The 20,093-nt window shown below is 44.2% G+C and overlaps 2 protein-coding genes across 5 annotated transcripts in view; one reads left to right on the forward strand and one right to left on the reverse strand.

Moving 5' to 3' along the window:
* Positions 1-20,093, forward strand: part of FBXL13 (F-box and leucine rich repeat protein 13) — a 244,710-nt gene that overhangs the window by 89,659 nt on the left and 134,958 nt on the right. The window lies entirely within an intron of this gene.
* Positions 9,346-20,093, reverse strand: part of LRRC17 (leucine rich repeat containing 17) — a 44,816-nt gene continuing 34,068 nt past the window's right edge. The window contains exons 3-4 of one of the 4 annotated variants that reach the window (XM_089329422.1): positions 18,750-18,905; positions 9,346-9,597 (exon numbers count right to left, since the gene is read on the reverse strand). In XM_089329422.1, the coding sequence (XP_089185548.1) occupies positions 9,392-9,597; positions 18,750-18,905 (362 nt within the window). In that variant the 3' untranslated portion in view covers positions 9,346-9,391. Of the gene's footprint in view, positions 9,598-11,050; positions 11,791-15,558; positions 17,318-18,749; positions 18,906-20,093 lie in introns of those variants that run through there. The other 3 variants (XM_002712022.6, XM_089329423.1, XM_051848880.3) reach the window with 3 other exon arrangements.

The raw sequence follows: 20,093 nt of genomic DNA on the forward strand, positions 1-20,093 counted from the left end.
AATGGAGCAGCTGGGTCTCTATCTGGTGTCCATATGGGATGCAGGAGGCTTAACCTGCTACGTCCCAATGCCGGCCCCAAGAACTGTTCATTTCTGATCCACCATTTCTGCTTTGTTTCTCAGCAATGTTATAGAATTTTGAAAAAGTGAATTCGTTTTTTGCAATTTGGACAGGAGAAGGAAGCTGATAATGTGTTTATTTTGCCATTTTTGTACAATTTATCACTTTTGTAATACATTTTACAATAAATTTTAATAAAGTTATTATAAATCTCATAACATTAGCTGCCCAAACTTTCTCTGACTCAGTTCTGGTCCCCCCCTCCTTTACCCCCCATATGTATAAGGGCACATCAGAAAAGTCTCTGAACAAATGGAATTAAAAGATGTGTCTTTTCCATGAACTTTGGAAACCTCCTCTTATGTGTCAGTATATACATACTTGTCTCTACACACATTTGTATGTACACACATGAAAAATGTATAGAAAACATACTGTAAAATAGATGTATGTTTCCTGGTAAAAAGGAAATAGACTCAAGAGGCAACATCCATAGTTTTGGTTTGAGCTAAGATTGTCATGATAATAACTGTATTGAACACAGTTGAAAGAGTTCTTAGGAATAGCAGGGCCTGTGACCCATTATTTATTGAGATAAAATGCACATAACATAAATTTCACCTTTCTGACCACTTTAAAGAATACAACTCAGTGGGTCTCAGTGTATTCACAATGTTGTGTAAGCGTCACCATTATCTAATTTTGGGACATATTTTCAGCTCCTAAGGAAACCCCACATCGACTGCTGTTTATTTCTACCCATTTGGTCATGGTGAGAGCAGACATCCATGTCTTGTTCCTGGTCCCAGGGGGAAGGTTTACAGTCTCTTACTATGAAATTAGATGTTTACTGTGGGTTTTAAAAAACAAGTGCTCTTGATTAGATTTAGGGAGTTCCCTAATATTCCTGCTTTCCTGGGGGCTGGTTTTTGTCAACGCTCTTCTGGATGAACTGAGATGGTTTTGTATCTTCAACATATTGTATGGTATATCATTGATTGATTTGTGTGTGTTGAACTACACTGGCAACCCTGAGATCAAAGTTCATTTGTTCATGGAATGTAATTCTTTTAAGATGCTACTAGATTCTATTCGCTAATACATTTTTAGAGTTTATTTATTTATTTAAAAGGTATAGAAAGGAGAGGGATCTTCCAACCTCTGGTTCCCTCCCCAGATACCCACGGCATCCAGGGCTGGGCCAGATTGAAGGCAGGAATTTCATCAGGGTCTCCCATGTGGTAGGCAGGGGCCCAAGCACTTGAGTCATCGTTTGCTGCCTACAATGGTGCGCATTAACAGGAAGTTGGATTGGAAGTACGGGTGGCACTGGAACCAGCATTCTGATATGGAACGCAGATGTCTCAAGTGGCATCTTAACCATTGTGCCATAATGCTGGCTCCTATTTGCTAATAAATATTTTGTGAAGAATTTTTGTAACTATATCTTCCTTTCTTATTACGAACTTTTTTTTTTTTTTTTTTTTTTTTTTTGCTGTTGTTGTTATTTGAAACCATTAGCCAGGAGCCTAGTCATGGCCTCCTACATGGGTGGCAGGGACGCACGGAACAGAAATCACCGGTTGCCTTCCAGGGTGCATGTTAACAGGAAACTAGGATGGAGAATGGAGCAGGACTGAAACCCAGGCACTGTAATATGCAAATGTCCTAGGCAGGCTCTTAACCACTGTATGAAATTTGATTTTATTTATTTTCATTTTATTTGAAATTTTTATTCTATTTATTTTTGTTTATTTTCACTTTATTTGAAAGGTAGAGATGTAGACATAGAGAGACACAGACTGAGAGAGATTATCCACCCTGAGATTTACTCCTCAAATACCATAATAGCCAGGGCTGGGGCAGATGGAAGTCAGGAGCTTCTACCCACTGTGGGGGTGGCAGGGACCCAAATATTTGAGCCACCATATGTTGCCTCCCAGGGTATGCATTAGCAAGAAGCTGGATTGGAAACAGAGGTGGGTTTCAGTTCCAGATACTCTGATATGTGATGTAGACATCTCAAGTGGTGACTTAACGCTCTGTGCCACAACACCCACACCTTAACTGTTCTTTAATGTTCGATAGAGTCTGCCAGTGAGGGTGTCTAGCCCTATGCTGCTTGTTGGGAATAGTTTTTTTTTTTTTTCTTTTTGACAGGCAGAGTGGACAGTGAGAGAGAGAGAGACAGAGAGAAAGGTCTTCCTTTGCCGTTGGTTCACCCTTCAATGGCCGCCGTGGCCGGCGCGCTGCGGCCGGCACACTATGCTGATCCGATGGCAGGAGCCAGGTACCTATCCTGGTCTCCCATGGAGTGCAGGGCCCAAGGACTTGGGCCATCCTCCACTGCACTCCCTGGCCACAGCAGAGAGCTGGCCTGGAAGAGGGGCAACTGGGGCAGAACCCGGCGCCCCGACCGAGACTAGAACCTGGTTTGCTGGCGCCGCAAGGCGGAGGATTAGCCTAGTGAGCCGCGGCGCCGGCCAGGAATAGTTTTGATTGATGATTTTGCAGCTTATTATTTAGAGTTCCTGTTACTTCTTGAGTCACTTTTGGCAGTTTATGTTTCTATGAATTTATCAATTCCATGTAGATTGTCTAATTTGCTTGGATAAAATTATTCATAATATTCTCTGGTAATCCTTTTTTTCCTGTAAACTCAGTCCTAATGTACTCACTTCCATTTCAGTTATATTAGTCTTTTATTCTCTTGGTCAGTTTAGATAGAAATGTATCAATTTTTCTAATTGTTTCAAGTGACCAATTTTTAAAACATTATTTGTTTTCATTTTATTTGAAAGGCAGAGAGAGAGAAATTTTTCATCCACTGGTTCACTCCTCAAATGCCTACAAAAGCCAGGTGTGGGCCAGCCAAAGGCAGGAGCTCAGAACTCAGTCTGGGGCTCCCATGTGGATGACAGGGACCCAACTACTTGAGCCATCATCTCCTGCCTCCTAGGGTGCACATTAGCATGAAGTTAGGATCAAAAGCAGAACCAGAACTCAGACAGAGTCACTCTGATAGGGGATGTAGCCATCCAAAGTGTCATCTTAACTGCTGCACCAAACACCCACCCTGCCTTTTATATTGTAGTAAAATAGTTTTACCATGTCAACCCCTTGTAAACACACAGTACTGTAGTATTAAGTATGTGCACACGTCATCACCATCTGTCTCCAGAACATTTCATCTTACAAGGCTGGAACCCTGTACCCATTAAGCACTAACTTCCTGTTTCCCTCTCCTCCTAGTCCCTGCAGCCACCGTTCTGCTCCCCACCTGTATGAGTCTGCTGACTCTTCATACTTCATATCAGTGGAACCATACAATCCTCTCTTTGTTACTGGCGTATGTCACTTCCCTTCTTGTCTTCAGGGTTCACCCATGTTGTTGTTGTAGCATGTGTCAGAATTTCCCTCCTCTCAGTGGTGAATTAGATTCTGCTGTGTGCATATGCCACATCATGTTTATCCAGTCTTCGTCTGTGGATCCTGAGACTGCTTCTACCTTTTACCTGCTGTGAAGACAGCTGCTATGGGCCACTATAGACAAGCAGCTGTCTTCATCGATCCCTTCTGTTGCCTTTTTAGTGTTCTCTCTCTTATTTATCTTCACTCCCATCTTTATTATTCTGCTGGCTTGTGGGTTTTCATGTGCTCTTTCTCTAGTCTCTTAAGGTGAAAGGTAGGTTATGATTTGAAACCTATCTTCTTTTTTAAAAAACAAATTTATTTTGAGATACTTAGCAAAATTGAACAAAAGAAACAGATTTACCATAGCCCCCTTGCTCCTACATACAGCCTCTCCTACTATCAGCTCCCCCAACCAGAATGGTACATTTGTTACAAGTGATATGAACTGACATAACACATCATTATCACCCAAGTCCATCGTTGACATTAAGGTGCACTCTTGGTGTTGTACATTCTGTGAGTTTGGATCAGCGTGGGATGATGTGTGTCTATTATTGTAGCATCCTACTGAGTAGTCTCAGTGTCTAAAAATTCTCTGTGTTCTGTTTATTCATCTCATCGCTCCCCTCTCAATCTCTGACAAACACTGATCTTTTTACTGTCTCTAGTTTTATCTTTTCCAGAGTACCATATAGTTGTAATTTTCACAGCCTTTTCAGATGGCTTTATTCACTTAGTAATACACATTTGAGTTCTCTGTGTGTCTTGGTTGTGGCTTTATAGTTCATTTCTTTTTTTAGTGCTGAATAATATTCTATTGTCTGTGTGTCCCACAGTTTGTTTATCCACTCACCCATGGAAGGACATATTGGTTACCTCCAGGTTTAGGCCATTATGAATAGAGCTGCTATAAACACCCACGCTCAGGCTTTTGTTTGGATTTGAGTTCCCAGCTCCTCTGAGTGGATGCTGAGGTGCATGAGTGCTAGATCATGCAGTAAGAGTATTCAGTTTTGTAAGAAAGTGCAAAACTGTCTTACAAAGTGACTGTACCACCTTGCATTCTCTCCAGTGATGATGAGTTCCTGTTGCCCCATGTCCTCACCAGCATTTGGTGTTGTCGGTGTTCTGGATTTTCAAAAAGATTTATTTGCGTGAAAGGCAGAAAAAGAGAAAGAGAATAAGAGAAATAAGAATAAGAGAGAGAGAGAGAGAGAGAGAGAGAGAGAATCTTCCATTCACTGCTTTACCTCCCAAAGGCTGCAGGAGCCAAGGCTGGGCCAGGCCAAAGAGGACGGGAGCCAGGAACTCCATCCAGGTCTCCCATATGGATGGCAGTGGCTCAAGTATTTGAGCCATCATCTGCTGCCTCCAAAATGCATTATCAGTAGCTGGATGGGAAACAGAGCAGCTGGGGCTTGAACTGGTGCTCCGATATGGGATGCAGGCATCCTAAGTGGTGGCTTAACCTTGTGTACCATGATGCTAACCCCAGTGTTCTGAATTTTGGCTCTTCCAGTAGGTGTGTGGTGGTATCTCATTGCTGTTTGAATTTGCATTCCCCTGATGACACAGTGCAGCCATATATCTTTTTGGTGAGGTTTCTTAAAAATCTTTGGTTCACTTTTTTTTTTAAAGCTTCATGTGTTTCTTTGAAAGGCAGAGTTACAGAGAGGCAGAAGGAGAGAGAGCGAGCGAGCCAGTGAGAGAGGCAAGATCTGTCTGCTTGTTTACTTTCCAAATGGCTTCCCCGGCTGGAGCTGGACCAATCTGAAGCCAGGAACCAGGAGCTTCTTCCAGGTCTCCTAGGAGGGTTTAGGGGCCCAGGCACCTGGGCCATCTCCCACTGCTTTCCCAGGCAATAGCAGAGAGCTGGATCAGAAGTGGAGCAGCCGGGACTCAAACCGGAGCCCATATGGGATGCTGGCACTGCAGGTGGCAGCTTTACCTGCTATGCCACAGTGCTGGCCCCCTTTGGTCCATTTTTTAATTGGGCTATTTTCTTATTGTTGAGTGTTAAGAATCCCTTTTAGTGCAAACTGCTGAAATCTGTACTTAATATAGAGTTGGTCTTCTGTATATAAAGATAATTAAAAATGATTCTTCATGAAGAATGGGATGGGAGAGGGAGTGGAAGGTGGGAAGCAAGTAGGGGTGGGAAGGCTTGTATGGAGGGGAAGAACCACTATTTTCCTAAAGCTGTACCTTTGAAATTTGTATTCATTAAATAAAAGTTTTATAAAAAAAGAATCCCTTTTATCTTTTGGATAGAAGTCCTTTATTATGTGTATCTTTTGGAAATAGAATCTACCAGTACTTGGTTTGTCTTTCCATTCTCTTGATGTATCTCTCTCTCTCTCTTTTTTTTTTTTTTTTTTTTTTGACAGGCAGAGTGGACAGTGAGAGAGAGAGAGACAGAGAGAAAGGTCTTCCTTTGCTGTTGGTTCACCCTCCAATGGCCGCCGCTGCCGGCGCGCTGCGCTGACCCGATGGCAGGAGCCAGGTGCTTCTCCTGGTCTCCCATGGGGTGCAGGGCCTAAGCACTTGGGCCATCCTCCACTGCACTCCCGGGCCATAGCAGAGAGCTGGCCTGGAAGAGGAGCAACCGGGACTAGAACCCGGAGTGCTGGTGCTACTAGGTGGAGGATTAGCCTGTTGAGCCGCGGCGCCGGCCTATGTATCTCCTTTTTGAATGCAGGCATTTACAGCTTTCATTTTTCCTAGGTGGTTTTTTTTTTTTTTTTTTTTTTTTGACAGGCAGAGTGGACAGTGAGAGGAAGAGACAGAGAGAAAGGTCTTCCTTTTGCCGTTGGTTCACCCTCCAATGGCTGCCATGGCTGGCGCGCTGCGGCCAGCCCACCACACTGAACTGAAGCCAGGAGCCAGGTGTTTCTCCTGGTCTCCCATGTGGGTGCAGGGCCCAAGGACTTGGGCCATCCTCCACTGCACTCCCTGGCCACAGCAGAGAGCTGGACTGGAAGAGGAGCAACCGGGACAGAATCCGGCACCCTGACCGGGACTAGAACCCGGTGTGCAGACACTGAAGGCGGAGGATTAGCCTAGTGAGCTGTGGCGCCGGCCACTAGGTGTTTGTTTTTAAGTACTTCTGTATAAAGTCTTTTCCTGATGCTTAGGCACAAGTCTCACTGGGAAGTTTGGGACTGAGAGGAAATGGACAACACAGGTTGTGACTTGTGTTGAGAGCACAGAGAGTGTCAGATACTGAAAAAACCTAAGTCAAATTCTCTCCTGTAAAATGGGCATATTGAACCTGTGGTCATTTGATCAGATAATGGTATGTCATATATATGCCATATATAATACATGTGTGTATATATGATAGTTCATATTTCTATCTGAGGCCAAAATGTCAAAATAGCCTAAAATATTTTCTTGCTTTTAATCTTTGATATTTTATTGTCTATTTAAAATATTTTATTTAATATTTGCAAATGTAATTCTTAGTCCAGATGTTTATTGTAGAAACAACTAAGCATGCAAGCCTGACTAGATTTTGACTTTTGAAGGAAATAAATGTAACATGTGTCTCATCTTTGTGATATTTTTTATTTTCCAAAGATAGTTAATAGAACTGGCTTTAATTCCAGCAGTCTTGAGTGTATCAAAGATAAAAGTCATTCTCAGAGATGTTCTAGCTTTTCCCCTTTTTCCTCCCCAGCTCCTCTACTGGTGTGTCTGGAAGGACACACATTTCTGGCAAGAAGTTTGGTTTTTCTGACTTTCGGGTTAAAGATAAACATTGGCTGATCTTCTGGGCTGTTTGGCTGACTAGAAATGACAGTTATGTTTGTAATCCTTTTGTCAATAAAAGCTTTAGAAGATTAACTTTATCTTAAAAAGCTTAAAAGGCAGAGCCTGGGCAAGCAGATTTGCATTTCTGAATCTCTCCTCTTTGCCGGAGCAGGAGACTTGTTTGGGTTTTGAGAAGAGAGGGGAATGGTTAGTAAATGAGAAGAGCTCAGCTACTTGAAGTTGAATATCTTCCCCATACAACTAGGCATTAAGTCAGAGCTAAATTGGGCTGAGGATTCGGGAGGCCACAGCTGATAGTAAATCTTGTTTACTTTAGAAAAACCCAAGTCTTAGGAGTAGTGGGAAAGTTTTTAAAAAAATACTTTATCCAAATAGTCAAGTGATAAACATACTTGTTCAAATATATATACATCAAGATTTTCATTCTTTTGGCTACTGTAAAATAAATTTATGTTTTTTATCTCATGAACTTTGTTGAACAGAAGGAAAGTCCAGGGTCAAGTTAAGAGTCACTCTCACGTGAGAAATTGATAGGAGAGGAGAATCTAGGTGTTCATTCCATCATGGACAAGTGTGCTTCCCTGAGAAGGTATCAACACTGCTACAGAGAGGGGGCAATTCTTCATCTTTCAAAAATGTACTTTGCTTTCAACGCTGGAGATGTTAGCAACTCTGTCAGACTCGGATGGTCTGGATTGGTTCCTACTTCGATGTGAAACGTATTTCCAATTAGATCCTTGGGGATGAGACTAATTAAACCTCCAGCTTGCCTCTAAAAATTAAACCAGAGAACAACGTGGGCCCTGTCTCTAAATCAGATTTAATTTCCTTGTTTCATTCCAGAATCCTCTTACCCACAGTGCAGTCCTCCTGTCTCTTACTGAGGCCACACCAAACTTTCTCCACCATCAAATCTTGGCTGTTTCACACCCCACATCCTGAACAGTCCACATTGAGGTTCATGAACAATAAATGGATTTGTTCTGCCTGCTAACACTTCAACTTGAACAGCTGCGTTTAATGCCGCACAGTGAGTAAGGTAGGAATCTGCACTGAGAACCAGGATCTGAGTCTCCACCTCTGACTCAGATCACTGGTGGAATGGGCAGAGTGGCTGGAACCTCCCCATCCAGTCAGTTCCTGAACCACAGCCTCCTGTGATCCATCCAGCCTCCCACTCTTGGTTTCCTATGCACGTTGGTATAGATTTAAATGTCTTGGGCCAAAGACCCCCTCTTGCCCACTGCTCTCAGGGGGGCTCCTGGAGGGAGAGGTTTATCTTTCCTGATACCTGCTCCTCTTTGGGGCTCTGATTCTGCAACGTCTGGTGCCAGGCAGCCACGGCCAACAGTCACCTTTAGAGCACCCTGCTTCCCTGCCTAGTAGAAAGGACTCGGGCAGACCTGAGTGCCAGCCCTGCCACCTGCCAGCTCTGTGGCTTTGTTGAAGTTACCTCAACCCCGAACCTTAGATTCCGCACCTGTGAAAGGCAGGTCATATAACCTATCCTAGGGCGATCGTGTGAGAAGTAGAGGTGAAACGTAGGGAGCTCTCAGCACAGTGTTTGGTGTGTAGTAGGCACTTAAAGTGTGCTCAGTACTGTTTGTCCTAAATCATCTTCCATGCTTTAGGAGCATCAGGTAAGACCAGTTGCTAAACTTTATGTGAGCACCTTGATACAAGAAGTGAAAAATTTTCGGCACAGTGTAGAAAGGGTATCTGTGTAAAAATCAATGACAAAGGATGTGTATGGGATCCTCTTAACTCTATTTTCTTCCTATGTAGAATACAACCGACTACCTAAATGCAAGCTGGTGGAGTACGGAGTTTAGATTCTCCACGTATTTCCTCTTTTTCTCATGATTTGTTTCTTTAAGCCGATTTTAACCTGCAAACTCAAGCCTCGGGGCTTCTGTTAGCTACCTCTCCCCCAAAACTGCATCTGATATTATTTCCTTTCTTAAAGCTTGATCCTGGATCCTAATTTTATCCTTTGCTCTATGCACCTTGATATATTAGCTTAGCAGAAAGGGCTCAGCCCCTTCCCCTGTGACAGGCAGCTTCCTTGTCCAAACTCTGCTCAGAGAAAAATACTGTTTCCATGTTCACTAGTGTTTATAACTCTTTTTTTAAAGATTTATTTTATTTATTTGAAAGAGTTACAGAGAGAGGTAGAGACAGAGAGAAAAGTCTTCCATCTGCTGGTCCACTCCTCAGATGGCTGCAATGGCCGGAGCTGCGCCGATCTGAAGCCAGGAGCCAGGAGCTTCTTCTGGGTCTTCCATGCAGGTGCATGGGCCCAAGCACTTGGGCCATCTTGTACTGCTTTCCCAGGCCGCAGCAGAGAGCTGGATGGGAAGAGGAGCAGCTGGGACTAGAACTGATGCCCACTGCTGCACCACAGTGGTTATTACTTTTTTCATTAAAGATTTATTTATTTATTTGAAAGGCAGATTTAACAGAGAGGCAGAGAGAGAGAGAGAGAGAGAGAAAGAGAGAGAGGTCTTCCATCTGCTGGTCACTTCCAAAATGGCTGCAATGGCTGGAGCTGGGCCAATTTGTAGCCAGAAGCCAGGAGCCTCCTCCAGGTCTCTCATGTGAGCACAGGTGCCCAAGCACTTGGGTCATCTTCTATATCTTTCCCAGGCCATAGTAGAGAGCTGGATCAGAAGTAGAGCAGCCTGGATTTGAACCGTTGCCCATATGATACGTTGGCACTGCAGGCAGCAGCTTTACCCACTATGCCACACTGCCAGCCCTGTAGGCTGGCCAGCACTGTGGTACAGCAGGTTAAAGCACTGGCCTGAGTGTTGGCAGCCCATATGTGTGCTGGTTCTAGTCCCGGCTGCTCCTCTTCCGATCCAGCTCTCTGCTATGGCCTGGGAAAGCAGTGGAAGATGACTCAAGTGCTTGGGCCACTGCACCTGCATGGGAGACCCGGAAGAAGCTCCTGGCTCCTGGCTGTGGATCCACGCAGCTCTGGCTGTTGCGGCCATCTGGGGAGTGAACCAGCGCATAGAAGATCTCTCTCTCTCTCTCTCTCTCTCTCTCTCTCTCTGACTCTTTCAAATAAATAAAATAAATCTTAAAAAAAAAAAGAAGAATATCTTCAAGGGTTGTGATTCATACCACCTACATCTGCTTCTTAGAGGCACCATTGTTTGACCAGATTCCAATGTAATTTTTTTTTTTTGGAGGCAGACAGACAAAAAGCTCCTGTGTGCTGTTTTACTCCCAAATGAATGCCTTCAATGGCAAGGGCTGGGATGGGAGGAAACCAAGAACCAGGAACTCAATCCAGGTCTCTCACATGGATGGTAGGGACTTACCTACATGAGCCATCACCTGCTGCCTTCTAGTGCTCATTAGCAGGAAGCTGGAATTGGGAGTGGAGCCATAGCCCAAACCCAGGCACTCTGATAGAGGACTGGGCATTCCACCCAGTAGCCTACATATGAGGCCAGACACCTGCCCCCAGTGTAATTCCCATATTCTCTACTTACTGCTTCTACAATTCTCCTTCAGGTCTAGCTTGACAGGATGTACTGTGTGTTTGTTTTTTGGCAAGGGTCAGTGAAGAACGGTTGAGAATCTGGATTTGCCAGGACCTCATCTGAGAATGGACAGTTATCAGAAATTACCACGTATTTAATGCTTAGGCTGACTCATGGAAAAAAAAAGTTGGCGTGGGGTGGGGGACAAGGAACAGAAGGAAAGAATGACGTTTAATTATGGACAAGTACTTGTGTCTCCATTTTGATCCTCTTTAGGTTTGTACACATAGTCAAACATACAAGTGAACCAAGTATTTTTAAATTTTATTTTCAAAAAGCAACAAAACCATTTATATAGGACATGATGAGATCCTAATGCCATGATTAGGACCCAGCTCCTGCAGGCTGCCAGTGTGGAATCCTGGATGGCCCAAAGCTCCTTTCAGAGGGACAGGCAAGCAGAACGGGAGCACTCGCTGATAACCACCACTGTCCCAACAACAGCCATGACCATCAGACTGAAAGAAAGCTCCCTGTAGCTGGGTAGCCCTGCATAAACAGGCAACACAGTTCATCCACATGTGAACGGATGGCTCTCTAACACCAGCATAGCACATACACAACTGTTCTAAGCAGAACTATTTCTGTGTCATCCCACTATAGTGATTCTTACACTATGCTTCTTGGCCACGTGGTCCCTGTGTATTTTCTCCCACTCGTCATCTTCTGCGTCCTGGTCGAATGTCTCAGGATAGGCCGGTAGCTTGTCTTTGGGGCATTCCTCGTAGTAACTCCGGACGTATTTTCCCACAAACCATCCTTTGTATTCTTCGGGCGTTTTGCACTCCAGGCCATTGTATAGGACGTTGTAGTGGTGCTTTAACCAGTAGTAGAGGTAGTGGATGTTGTAGTCACATCTCCAAGGGTTGTCCCCGAGCCACAAGAGTTTCAAAAAATACAAGTCTTCTAATACTCCATAGTCAAAGTTTTGCAGGTTGTTGTTAGATAAATCTAACTCTTCTAAGTGTGTGAGCCCTAAAAAAGCAGCTAGAAAACAAAATATTAAACTAATGAGTCATCGCATTAATGCAGCTGTGTATCCTAAGATAATTAATGCAGGGTGTGTCATAAAAGGTTGAATTCTCCCTGATATTTTTCCCTCTTTCCCTTTTCTCAGAGTATTTTTTAAATATTTATTTACTTATTAATAAAGATTTATTGAATTAAGATTTGTTTATTTCTGTTACACAGAGAGAAGGAGAGGCGCAGAGAGAGAGAGAGATCTGCCATTTGTGGGTTCATGCCCCAGATGGCTGCAACAGCTGGGGCTAGGCTAGGGCACAGCCAGGAGCTGGCAGCTTTTTCTGGTTATCTCATGTGGGTGCAGGGGCCCAAGCACTTGGGCCATCTTCTGCTGCTTTTTCCAGGCCATTAGCAGGGAGCTGGATCGGAAGTGGAGCAGCTGGGACACAAACTGGTGGCCATATGGGATGCCGGTGCTACAGGCTGTGGCTTTAGCCGCTGCACCACAATACCAGCCCCCAGAGCAATTTCTTTGGAAAACTTGTAATTAGAAGTATTTTCTCTTCTCTTTGAAGTGCCTTATTTCCATTTTGAGGATCAGACAGGGTCCTTGTCACCTTTATGACCCATGAATGTCTTTATGAAGGATCTGAGAACCATCTCTTAGAAATGGAGACATCAAGAGAGATGTCTTATCCTTAAGTTTCTGTGAACAGGTAGAAGCCTAATTTGGTAGGGCTTTGCTTGCTGTTGCAAAACTAACTCTTGTCCTGAAGATATCAGGGTACTTCAAAAAGTTGGTGGAACATGGGACTAAAAGATAATTTGATTTTGGGGCCGGGGCTGTGGCGCAGTAGGTAAATCTTCTGCCTGCAGTGCCGGCATCCCATATAGGCGCCAGGTTCTAGTCCCGGTTGCTCCTCTTCCAGTCCAGCTCTCTGTTGTGGCCTGGGAGGGCAGTGGGGGATGGCCCAGGTGCTTGGGCCCCTGCACCCGCATGGGAGACCAAGAAGAAGCACCTGGATCCTGGCTTCGGATCGGCACAACTCCATCCGTAGCAGCAACTTGGGAGTGAACCAATGGAAGGAAGACCTCTCTCTCTTTCTCTCCCTCTCACTGTCTGTAACTCTACCTCTTAAATAAATAAATAAAAATCTTAAAAAAAGATAATTTGATTCTGGTGCAAAGCAAAATTTATATCCATGCATAGTTTTTTGATAATATTCATTTCTCTTAGAATTTTTGAAAACCCTTTGAATGCATGGATTTCAAACATGTTTTGTACCAAAACAAGCCTGTCTCTCAATTCTTAAGTTCTATCAACTTTTGAAGTGCTTATGTTTTTCCCCAGATAAAGGCAATTAGTAGACACAGAGGGTTCCCCTGTGATCAGTTAGGATGGACTAGGGGTAACAATATGCATTGTCAAGTCCTGTGAGGGCTGGTGATCATGTATGCTAAAAACATGTGTGAAATGGGTGGTATCTTCTTGGCTGTCTAAGTGGGCCAAGTTCCCTTTTGTCTTTGCTGTCTCAGGGGTTTGCCTGTGGTTTGTATCACATTCTAGTCCAACATTCAGTCACGAATCAAAATGTTTTCTTTCTCTGCTACCCCTGTGGAGAGGTCTCCTGGACTGGAAAAGATTTTGTTTTTATTTCCCCACCGTATATGTGTCTAAATGTAAAATTCTGAAATGTATTTTTACTCAAACCTTTCTCCTTGATTAGATTGGCTAGGATACAATATTTTATGGGGAAAAATAAGTTTTAAGTTAAGCCCTTAAAAATGTATTTCAGGATCACGGGCATTTTTTTTAATAATACTGGAAAGATGCTGCAAAAAAGAAGCATAAATTAGGAAACTATTTCACTCTTTCAATTGTAAGACTTAAAGTGCATGAGGGAAAAAAGGACAAGAAAAATGTGCCTGGTGATTGATGATTTGACAGCTCCCCAGGATATCCTTGTAAACTCTGAAGATATCTAGAAAACAACCCTCTTTTTTTAGGGGGGTGGGAAGGATTCTATTTCTGTAGCATCCAAAAACCGCGATTTTTACCAGTGTTTTGAAAACATCTGGTTGTGTTTTGGCAAAAAGTGGTAGCTATCAACTTTGGATCCATATGTATTTCATTTTGCTGGAGGGTGGAGAATTAGAGCAAATATCAAAGACACAACACAAAATAAAATAACAAAAAGCCCCTTTCCCTTCTCAGAGCTAAGAAATATACACCAAGATTATCCCTACTTTAGTTGATATGAACAGACCAGATATTACAGAATTTATGGGCCAATCCTGATTTAAAATACTTTGTTTCTGCTTCAGTCATTGGCTTATTACAGTTTTAAACTAGCCTTGTGACATCATATCTGTATTTTGAATTTGGAAAATATGACATGAAATCAATATTATTAATGATTTTCATTTCATCTGTTTTCATACAAAATCCATAATTGCCTGTAAAAAGAATACTTTCCGTTTGATGCAAAGCTAAGACTTGGGGTGAGGGACCAAGGGTTAGCCTCTGTGATAATATTTCTGAAGACCTTGTATTTTTTTTTTCTATTTGCTAACATTCTGAGTCAATGATTTCACAAATTGACTTTTCCTAAAACAATTAGCCCGTCCCATTGAAAGCATGTGTAGACATTCCTAGATTTTATTTTGAAGCTGGTATAGCTGTTACTTAAGCCATACGCATCCAGGCACTTGGGAAAGGTGATTTTCATCTGTTGCTTACAGGAGGTCAACCCCTGAGTAGGTGTCTTCCTTCCACTTCCCACAGCAGTGCCTGGCATCTTACAGACTATTCAGGCCTTATAAAATCCGGCAACTCTCGCTGCCTCTGTGTACTTAGCAGCCTAACTCGTTAGAGTGAGTCTGCGTTGGCAGGGGTTCATCTCAAAGACCCTGACATCTAGAAGGTCTTCTCTTTAAAAACTTCTTTATGTCAGTTTGCCTTGATTAAGTGCTGACTTGCTTTTCGGTTCCAGAAGACCCAGCAAGAAAAAGTGCTTGGTGGTTGTGCAGTGCTCGGTGTCTGTCTGTTAATGGAGAGCATGCCTTCCCGGGCTTGAACTGAACAAGGAGGAGTGACAGGAGGAGGGCACCACTGCACAAACAACAGTTAAACACTCCTCTGTGAGGAGGACGCATTGGGCACACAGTTGAGAGGCCTTCAGGATAGTCCAAGGAGGGAGCAGGAATCCTCACAATTACAGGAATTCCATAATTGTAAAGGAGGGAATTTCAAAATATGTAAAAGAGGGAAACACAGCAGGGGGAGGACATGGGTTTAGGAAAACAAACCCATTTTGCCTTACTATCAACTTCTCTACAGTTTTCTCTCACTTTCTCTAGTTTTCTTTACATAGTATATTTCTTTTTTCTTTTCTTTTTTCTTTTTTTTTTTTTTGACAGGCAGTGTGGACAGTGAGAGAGAGAGACAGAGAGAAAGGTCTTCCTTTTGCCGTTGGTTCACCCTCCAATGGCCGCTGCGGCCGGCGCACCACGCCGATCCAAAGGCAGAAGCCAGGTTCTTCTTCTGGTCTCCCATGGGGTGCAGGGCCCAAGCACCTGGGCCATCCTCCACTGCACACCCAGGCCACAGCAGAGAGCTGGCCTGGAAGAGGGGCAACCGGGACAGAATCCGGTGCCCTGACTGGGAGTAGAGCCTGGTGTGCCGGTGCCGCAAGGCGGAGGATTAGCCTAGTGAGCCGCGGCACCGGCCTTACATAGTATATTTCTATTGTAATGAAAACACTGTTAATGTAGGCATTGTGGCACAGCAGATTTTTTTGTTTAAGATTCATTTATTATATATTTGAAAGGCAGTTACAGAAAATGGGAGGAGGAGAAGGAGAAGGGGAGAGAGAAGAAGAGGGATAAGAGGGGAGAGAGAGGGAGAACGAGTGAGCTTCTGCCTGCTGGTTCATTCCCCAAATGGCTGCAATGGCCAGGGCTATGCCAGGCTGAAGCCAGAAGCCTGGAATGCCATCCAGGTCTCCTACACTGCTTTCCCAAGTACATTAGCAGGGGACTGGATCAGAAATGGATGCCAGCATTGCAGATGGTGGCTTCACCTGAGGCATCAGTATGCTGGCCCCAGGCACAGCAGATTAAGCCACCACTAGGGACGCCCGTGCTGCATATCAGTGCTGGTTCGAGTCCCAGCTCCTCTGCCCTTCTGATCCAGCTCTCTGCTAATTTGCCTGAGAAGCGGCAGATGAGGCCCAAGTAACTGAGCCCTTGCCACCCATGTGGGAGACCTGATGGAGTTCCTGGCTCCTGGCTTCAGTCTGGCCCCACCCCTTCTGTTGCAGGCATTTGGGGGAGTGAACCAGCAGATGCAGATGGAAGATATCTCTAGCATTCTGCCTTTTAAGTAAATATAGAAATCTTTAGAACACTGTTGCACTGCTATTTACTACTTTAATACATTGTATTTATTTTATATATAAGAAAGGGAGAGAGAGAGAGAGAGAGAATCTCCTCCACGGATTCATTCCCTAAATTCCCACTATAGTTGGGGCTGCAACAGGCTAAAGTTGGGATCTGGGAATGCCATCCAGGTCTCCCCACATGGGAAACAGGGACCCAAGTGTCTCAGCCATCACCTGCTGCCTCCCAGGGTGCACAGTGGCAGGAAGCTGGAATCAGGAATACAGTCAGGCCTTGAACTCAGGCACCGTGATAGTCCAAATGATGTCTTAATAGCTGTGCTGAACTCCTGCCTCATGCTGATCCTTTCAATAGTTGGTGAACTACAGTTTTGGACAACAGTCAGAAGGCAGTTAGATGTTTGCCCAGGGACCTTTGGCATGGCATGCTTGTCCTGCAGGTCATTAGTTCTCACGGGGCAAGACAGGGTCTCCACCTCCAGCTTCTTCACCTTGTGGTCTGGCTTTGGGGAAACTGGCTGCCGGTGCCTGGCCTAAACACTAATGTAATGATGGCTCACTTGGGGAAGGGTGGCTGTACTTTCTTTCTTTTTTTTTTTAAGATTTATTTTATTTATTGAAAGGCAAAGCAACAGAGAGAGAGGAAGAGACGACAGAGAAAGAGATCTTCCAGTCCCTGGTTCACTCCTCAAATGTCTGCAATGGCCGGGGCAGGGCCAGGCCGAAACCAGGAATGAGGAACTCCATCCGGGTCTCTCACGTGGATGGCAGGATCCATTTGCTGTTGCTTTTTTTTTTTTTTTTTGGCCAGGCAGAGTTAGACAGTGAGAGAGAGAGAAAGGTCTTCTTTCCGTTGGTTCACTCCCCTAATGGCCGCTACGGCCGGTGCTGCGTTGATCCGAAGCCAGGAGCCGGGTGCTTCCTCCTGGTCTCCCATGCAGGTGCAGGGACCCAAGCACTTGGGCCATCCTCACTGCCTTCCCGGGCCACAGCAGAAAGCTGGACTGGAAGAGGAGCAGCTGGGATTAGTACCCGGCGCCCCGACTGGGACTAGAACCCGGGGTGCCGGCGCCGCAGGTGGAGGATTAGCCAAGTGAGCCGCGTGGCGCCAGCCCATCTGCTGTTGCTTTCCCAGACATGGTAGCAGGAAGCTGGAACAGAAGTGGAGCAGCCAGGACTTGAACCAGCGTTCCAATATGGGAGGTCGGCATTGCAGGCAGTGGCAGGGCCACAGCAGCAGTGCCATCTGTAGTATTCTTATTAATTGTGAAATGACAGTTGCCTTTGACTTCACAATGCAAAGATGCACCCAAGTTTGCACTGTACAAACAGGCTATAGTGTAAGTATTGCCCACTGCTGTTCCTTTGGGAAATTTTAGAAAAATATTATTTCCCAATATTTAAAAAAGATGTTAATTTTAAAGTGTGCCTGTGTGGCTCCACAACATCATTCTCAATTTTCATTTCTTTCTGGTGAAAAATCACTGTGTTCTACCAATAGTACTGCATTACAATTAATAAAAGCAGGAGAAACAACCGTTCCCAAAATATTCATAGCACTACATTGCATTATTGATAGCATTAATTATTTTTTAAGATTTTTCAAACTGGAGTAACAACACGAAGGCACGGCTATTACATATGTTGCAAATCTGATCCACATAACAATAATAATTCTCAGTTCTTTCCAGATTTAGCCAGATTTAGTGTGTTGATTACTTAACTGACCAAGCTCTTTTTTTTTTTTTTTTTTTTTCCCCAGAGGCTTTGCTTAACAAATGGAGAAGAGGTTTGAACGGTGGAAAAACAGTTTATCTTGATTTAGGATTAGGCTTAATTTGCCTGGCTCTGGTTTGAGCACATTTTGTCTTCATTTATGAGCTCAGTGCTTACCAGTTTATTTCAAATGTAAACAAATTGGGGCTTTTGCAAAGAAAGATGCCAAATGTGAATTTCCCTTTAATGATCACTACATGCTTAGTGTATTATTGCCCACTTGCCACATATTCTTATTTTTAAAACTATATTTTACAAAACATTTACTATTTGGGATGATTTGGGAGACACTGCTTAGTATCCCATACTAAGAACATTGTCACAAATGTTTCTCTCAAGTGCCAAGAAGTCCTAATTTAGGTGTTATATGCAATTAAAATTCATACTTTTTATCATTTAGCTTAGTTTAGTTTTTTAAAAATTAAGTTATATTTACTATAAATTTTAAGATAGGGAAAAAAATCACAGAGACTGTATGTGAATGGTTGCCCCAAGGCACTGGGCAGAGTGGGAAAGTCTTAGGGCGTGAAGGGTAGTGTGGACTCCCCATCTCTGCCCAGAAAGGCAGATCAGCCACCTGGGAGAACTCGCCCTAACTGCGGAGATGCTGCAGTTGCGAGTATACCCCTCAGAGTGTCAGCCGAGATGCAGCAGCCAACCTCGCTCTTCCCGGGCCGTGCGTTCAGTACATCTAACTCTGCTCGCTCTGACCGCTCTGGTCAGTTCTTTCACCACCTGTGATGCCGGCCTCTATGAGTCACTTCCCAGGACAAATACCTGTCACCCATTTCACTGAGCGGTACGTACCAGGATCTATGAATTCAATGCCGTTGCTGCTGAGGTTTAATTTCTTTAGCTCATGCACATCTTCAAATTCCTTGGGTCGAAGCTGTTTGATTTTGTTGTATGACAAGTCGAGTTTAACGATGTCGGGAGGGATGTTGTTTGGAACTTTCTTTAGCTCTGGAAAAAATTAATAATATTTAAATTATGGTGCCTTTCTTGCCCCTGTTCTCTTCAATACTGTAAACCTTTATGTTGTTGAAGGACCAGTTGTTAAAGGTAAAGGAGGAAGGCGTATCCCCAAGCCAAAGAAAACTGGTATGAGCAAACCTTAGCATGCGCTCAATTCCATCAAAGCCCAGCACCTCCAGAGCATCACGCCCAAAGGAGGGGCGGTCACTCCTTGCTGGAGGCAGGGTAGCCAATCAGAGGAAGACCAGCAGGTAGTGCAGCTACATTGGCTGAGTCAGTAGATTAAGCTCAGGGACTCAGTCCTGGCCAGCCATTACAAACACCTGGGCAGTTTTTTTTTTTTTTTTTTTTTTTTTTTGTAATAGAAGTTGATGACACACACACACACACAAACACACACCGCAAACTAAACATGCATGTACCCTCCCATGCTCTTCCCACTCCTTTAGGAGTCTTCCTGATTCATGACTGCTTTTTTTGTTTTATCTTCTCCTTAGGCTCCTTTGACAACAAAAAAACTCAAGTCTGTCCACCCTGAAAACAAACACAAAGCTCTTGACCCTGAGGACCTCCAGCTGTTACCGTCCTTCTCCTTTCCCTGGATGCTAAAATCCAAGAAAGTGCAGTCCTTGATTGCTGTGCCTAGTTCCTCGTCACCCGCTCACTCCCCTTAGTCTGGGCTCCACCACTCCCTGACTTTCCCTGCTGTAGCTGGAATTGGGCTCCTCCGGAAGAGCAGTCACAGTAGCAGTACCGCTCCTCTTCCAATAAAACAGAAACAGCCCTAAAAGAGGAAGCCAGGCTATTACTTATTTATTTGAAAGATTTATTTATTTATTTCAAAGTCCCAGTTACAGACAAAGAGAGAGGGAGAGTTCTCTCATCCATTGGTTCATTCCTCAAGTGGCCACAACAGCCAGGGCTGGGCCAAGCCCAAGCCAGGAGCCACGAGCTTTATCCAGGTCTCCCACATGGGTGTCAGGGGCCCAAACACTTGGGCCATCTTCAGCTGCTGTCCCAGGCATACTAACAGTGGAAATGGAGCAGCCAGGACAATAACCGGTGCCCATTTGGCTGGCTTTCCTTGCTATGCCACAACGCTTGCCCCTGATGTATTTATTTTTAAAAACTGCCTTTTTAAACCTGCCTTTTATTGATTTGAGAGGCAGAGACAGA

Source organism: Oryctolagus cuniculus, chromosome 3 (genome assembly GCF_051225735.1).
Source record: "Oryctolagus cuniculus isolate XC-2025 breed Fujian yellow rabbit chromosome 3, ASM5122573v1, whole genome shotgun sequence".
Lineage (NCBI taxonomy): Eukaryota > Metazoa > Chordata > Mammalia > Lagomorpha > Leporidae > Oryctolagus > Oryctolagus cuniculus.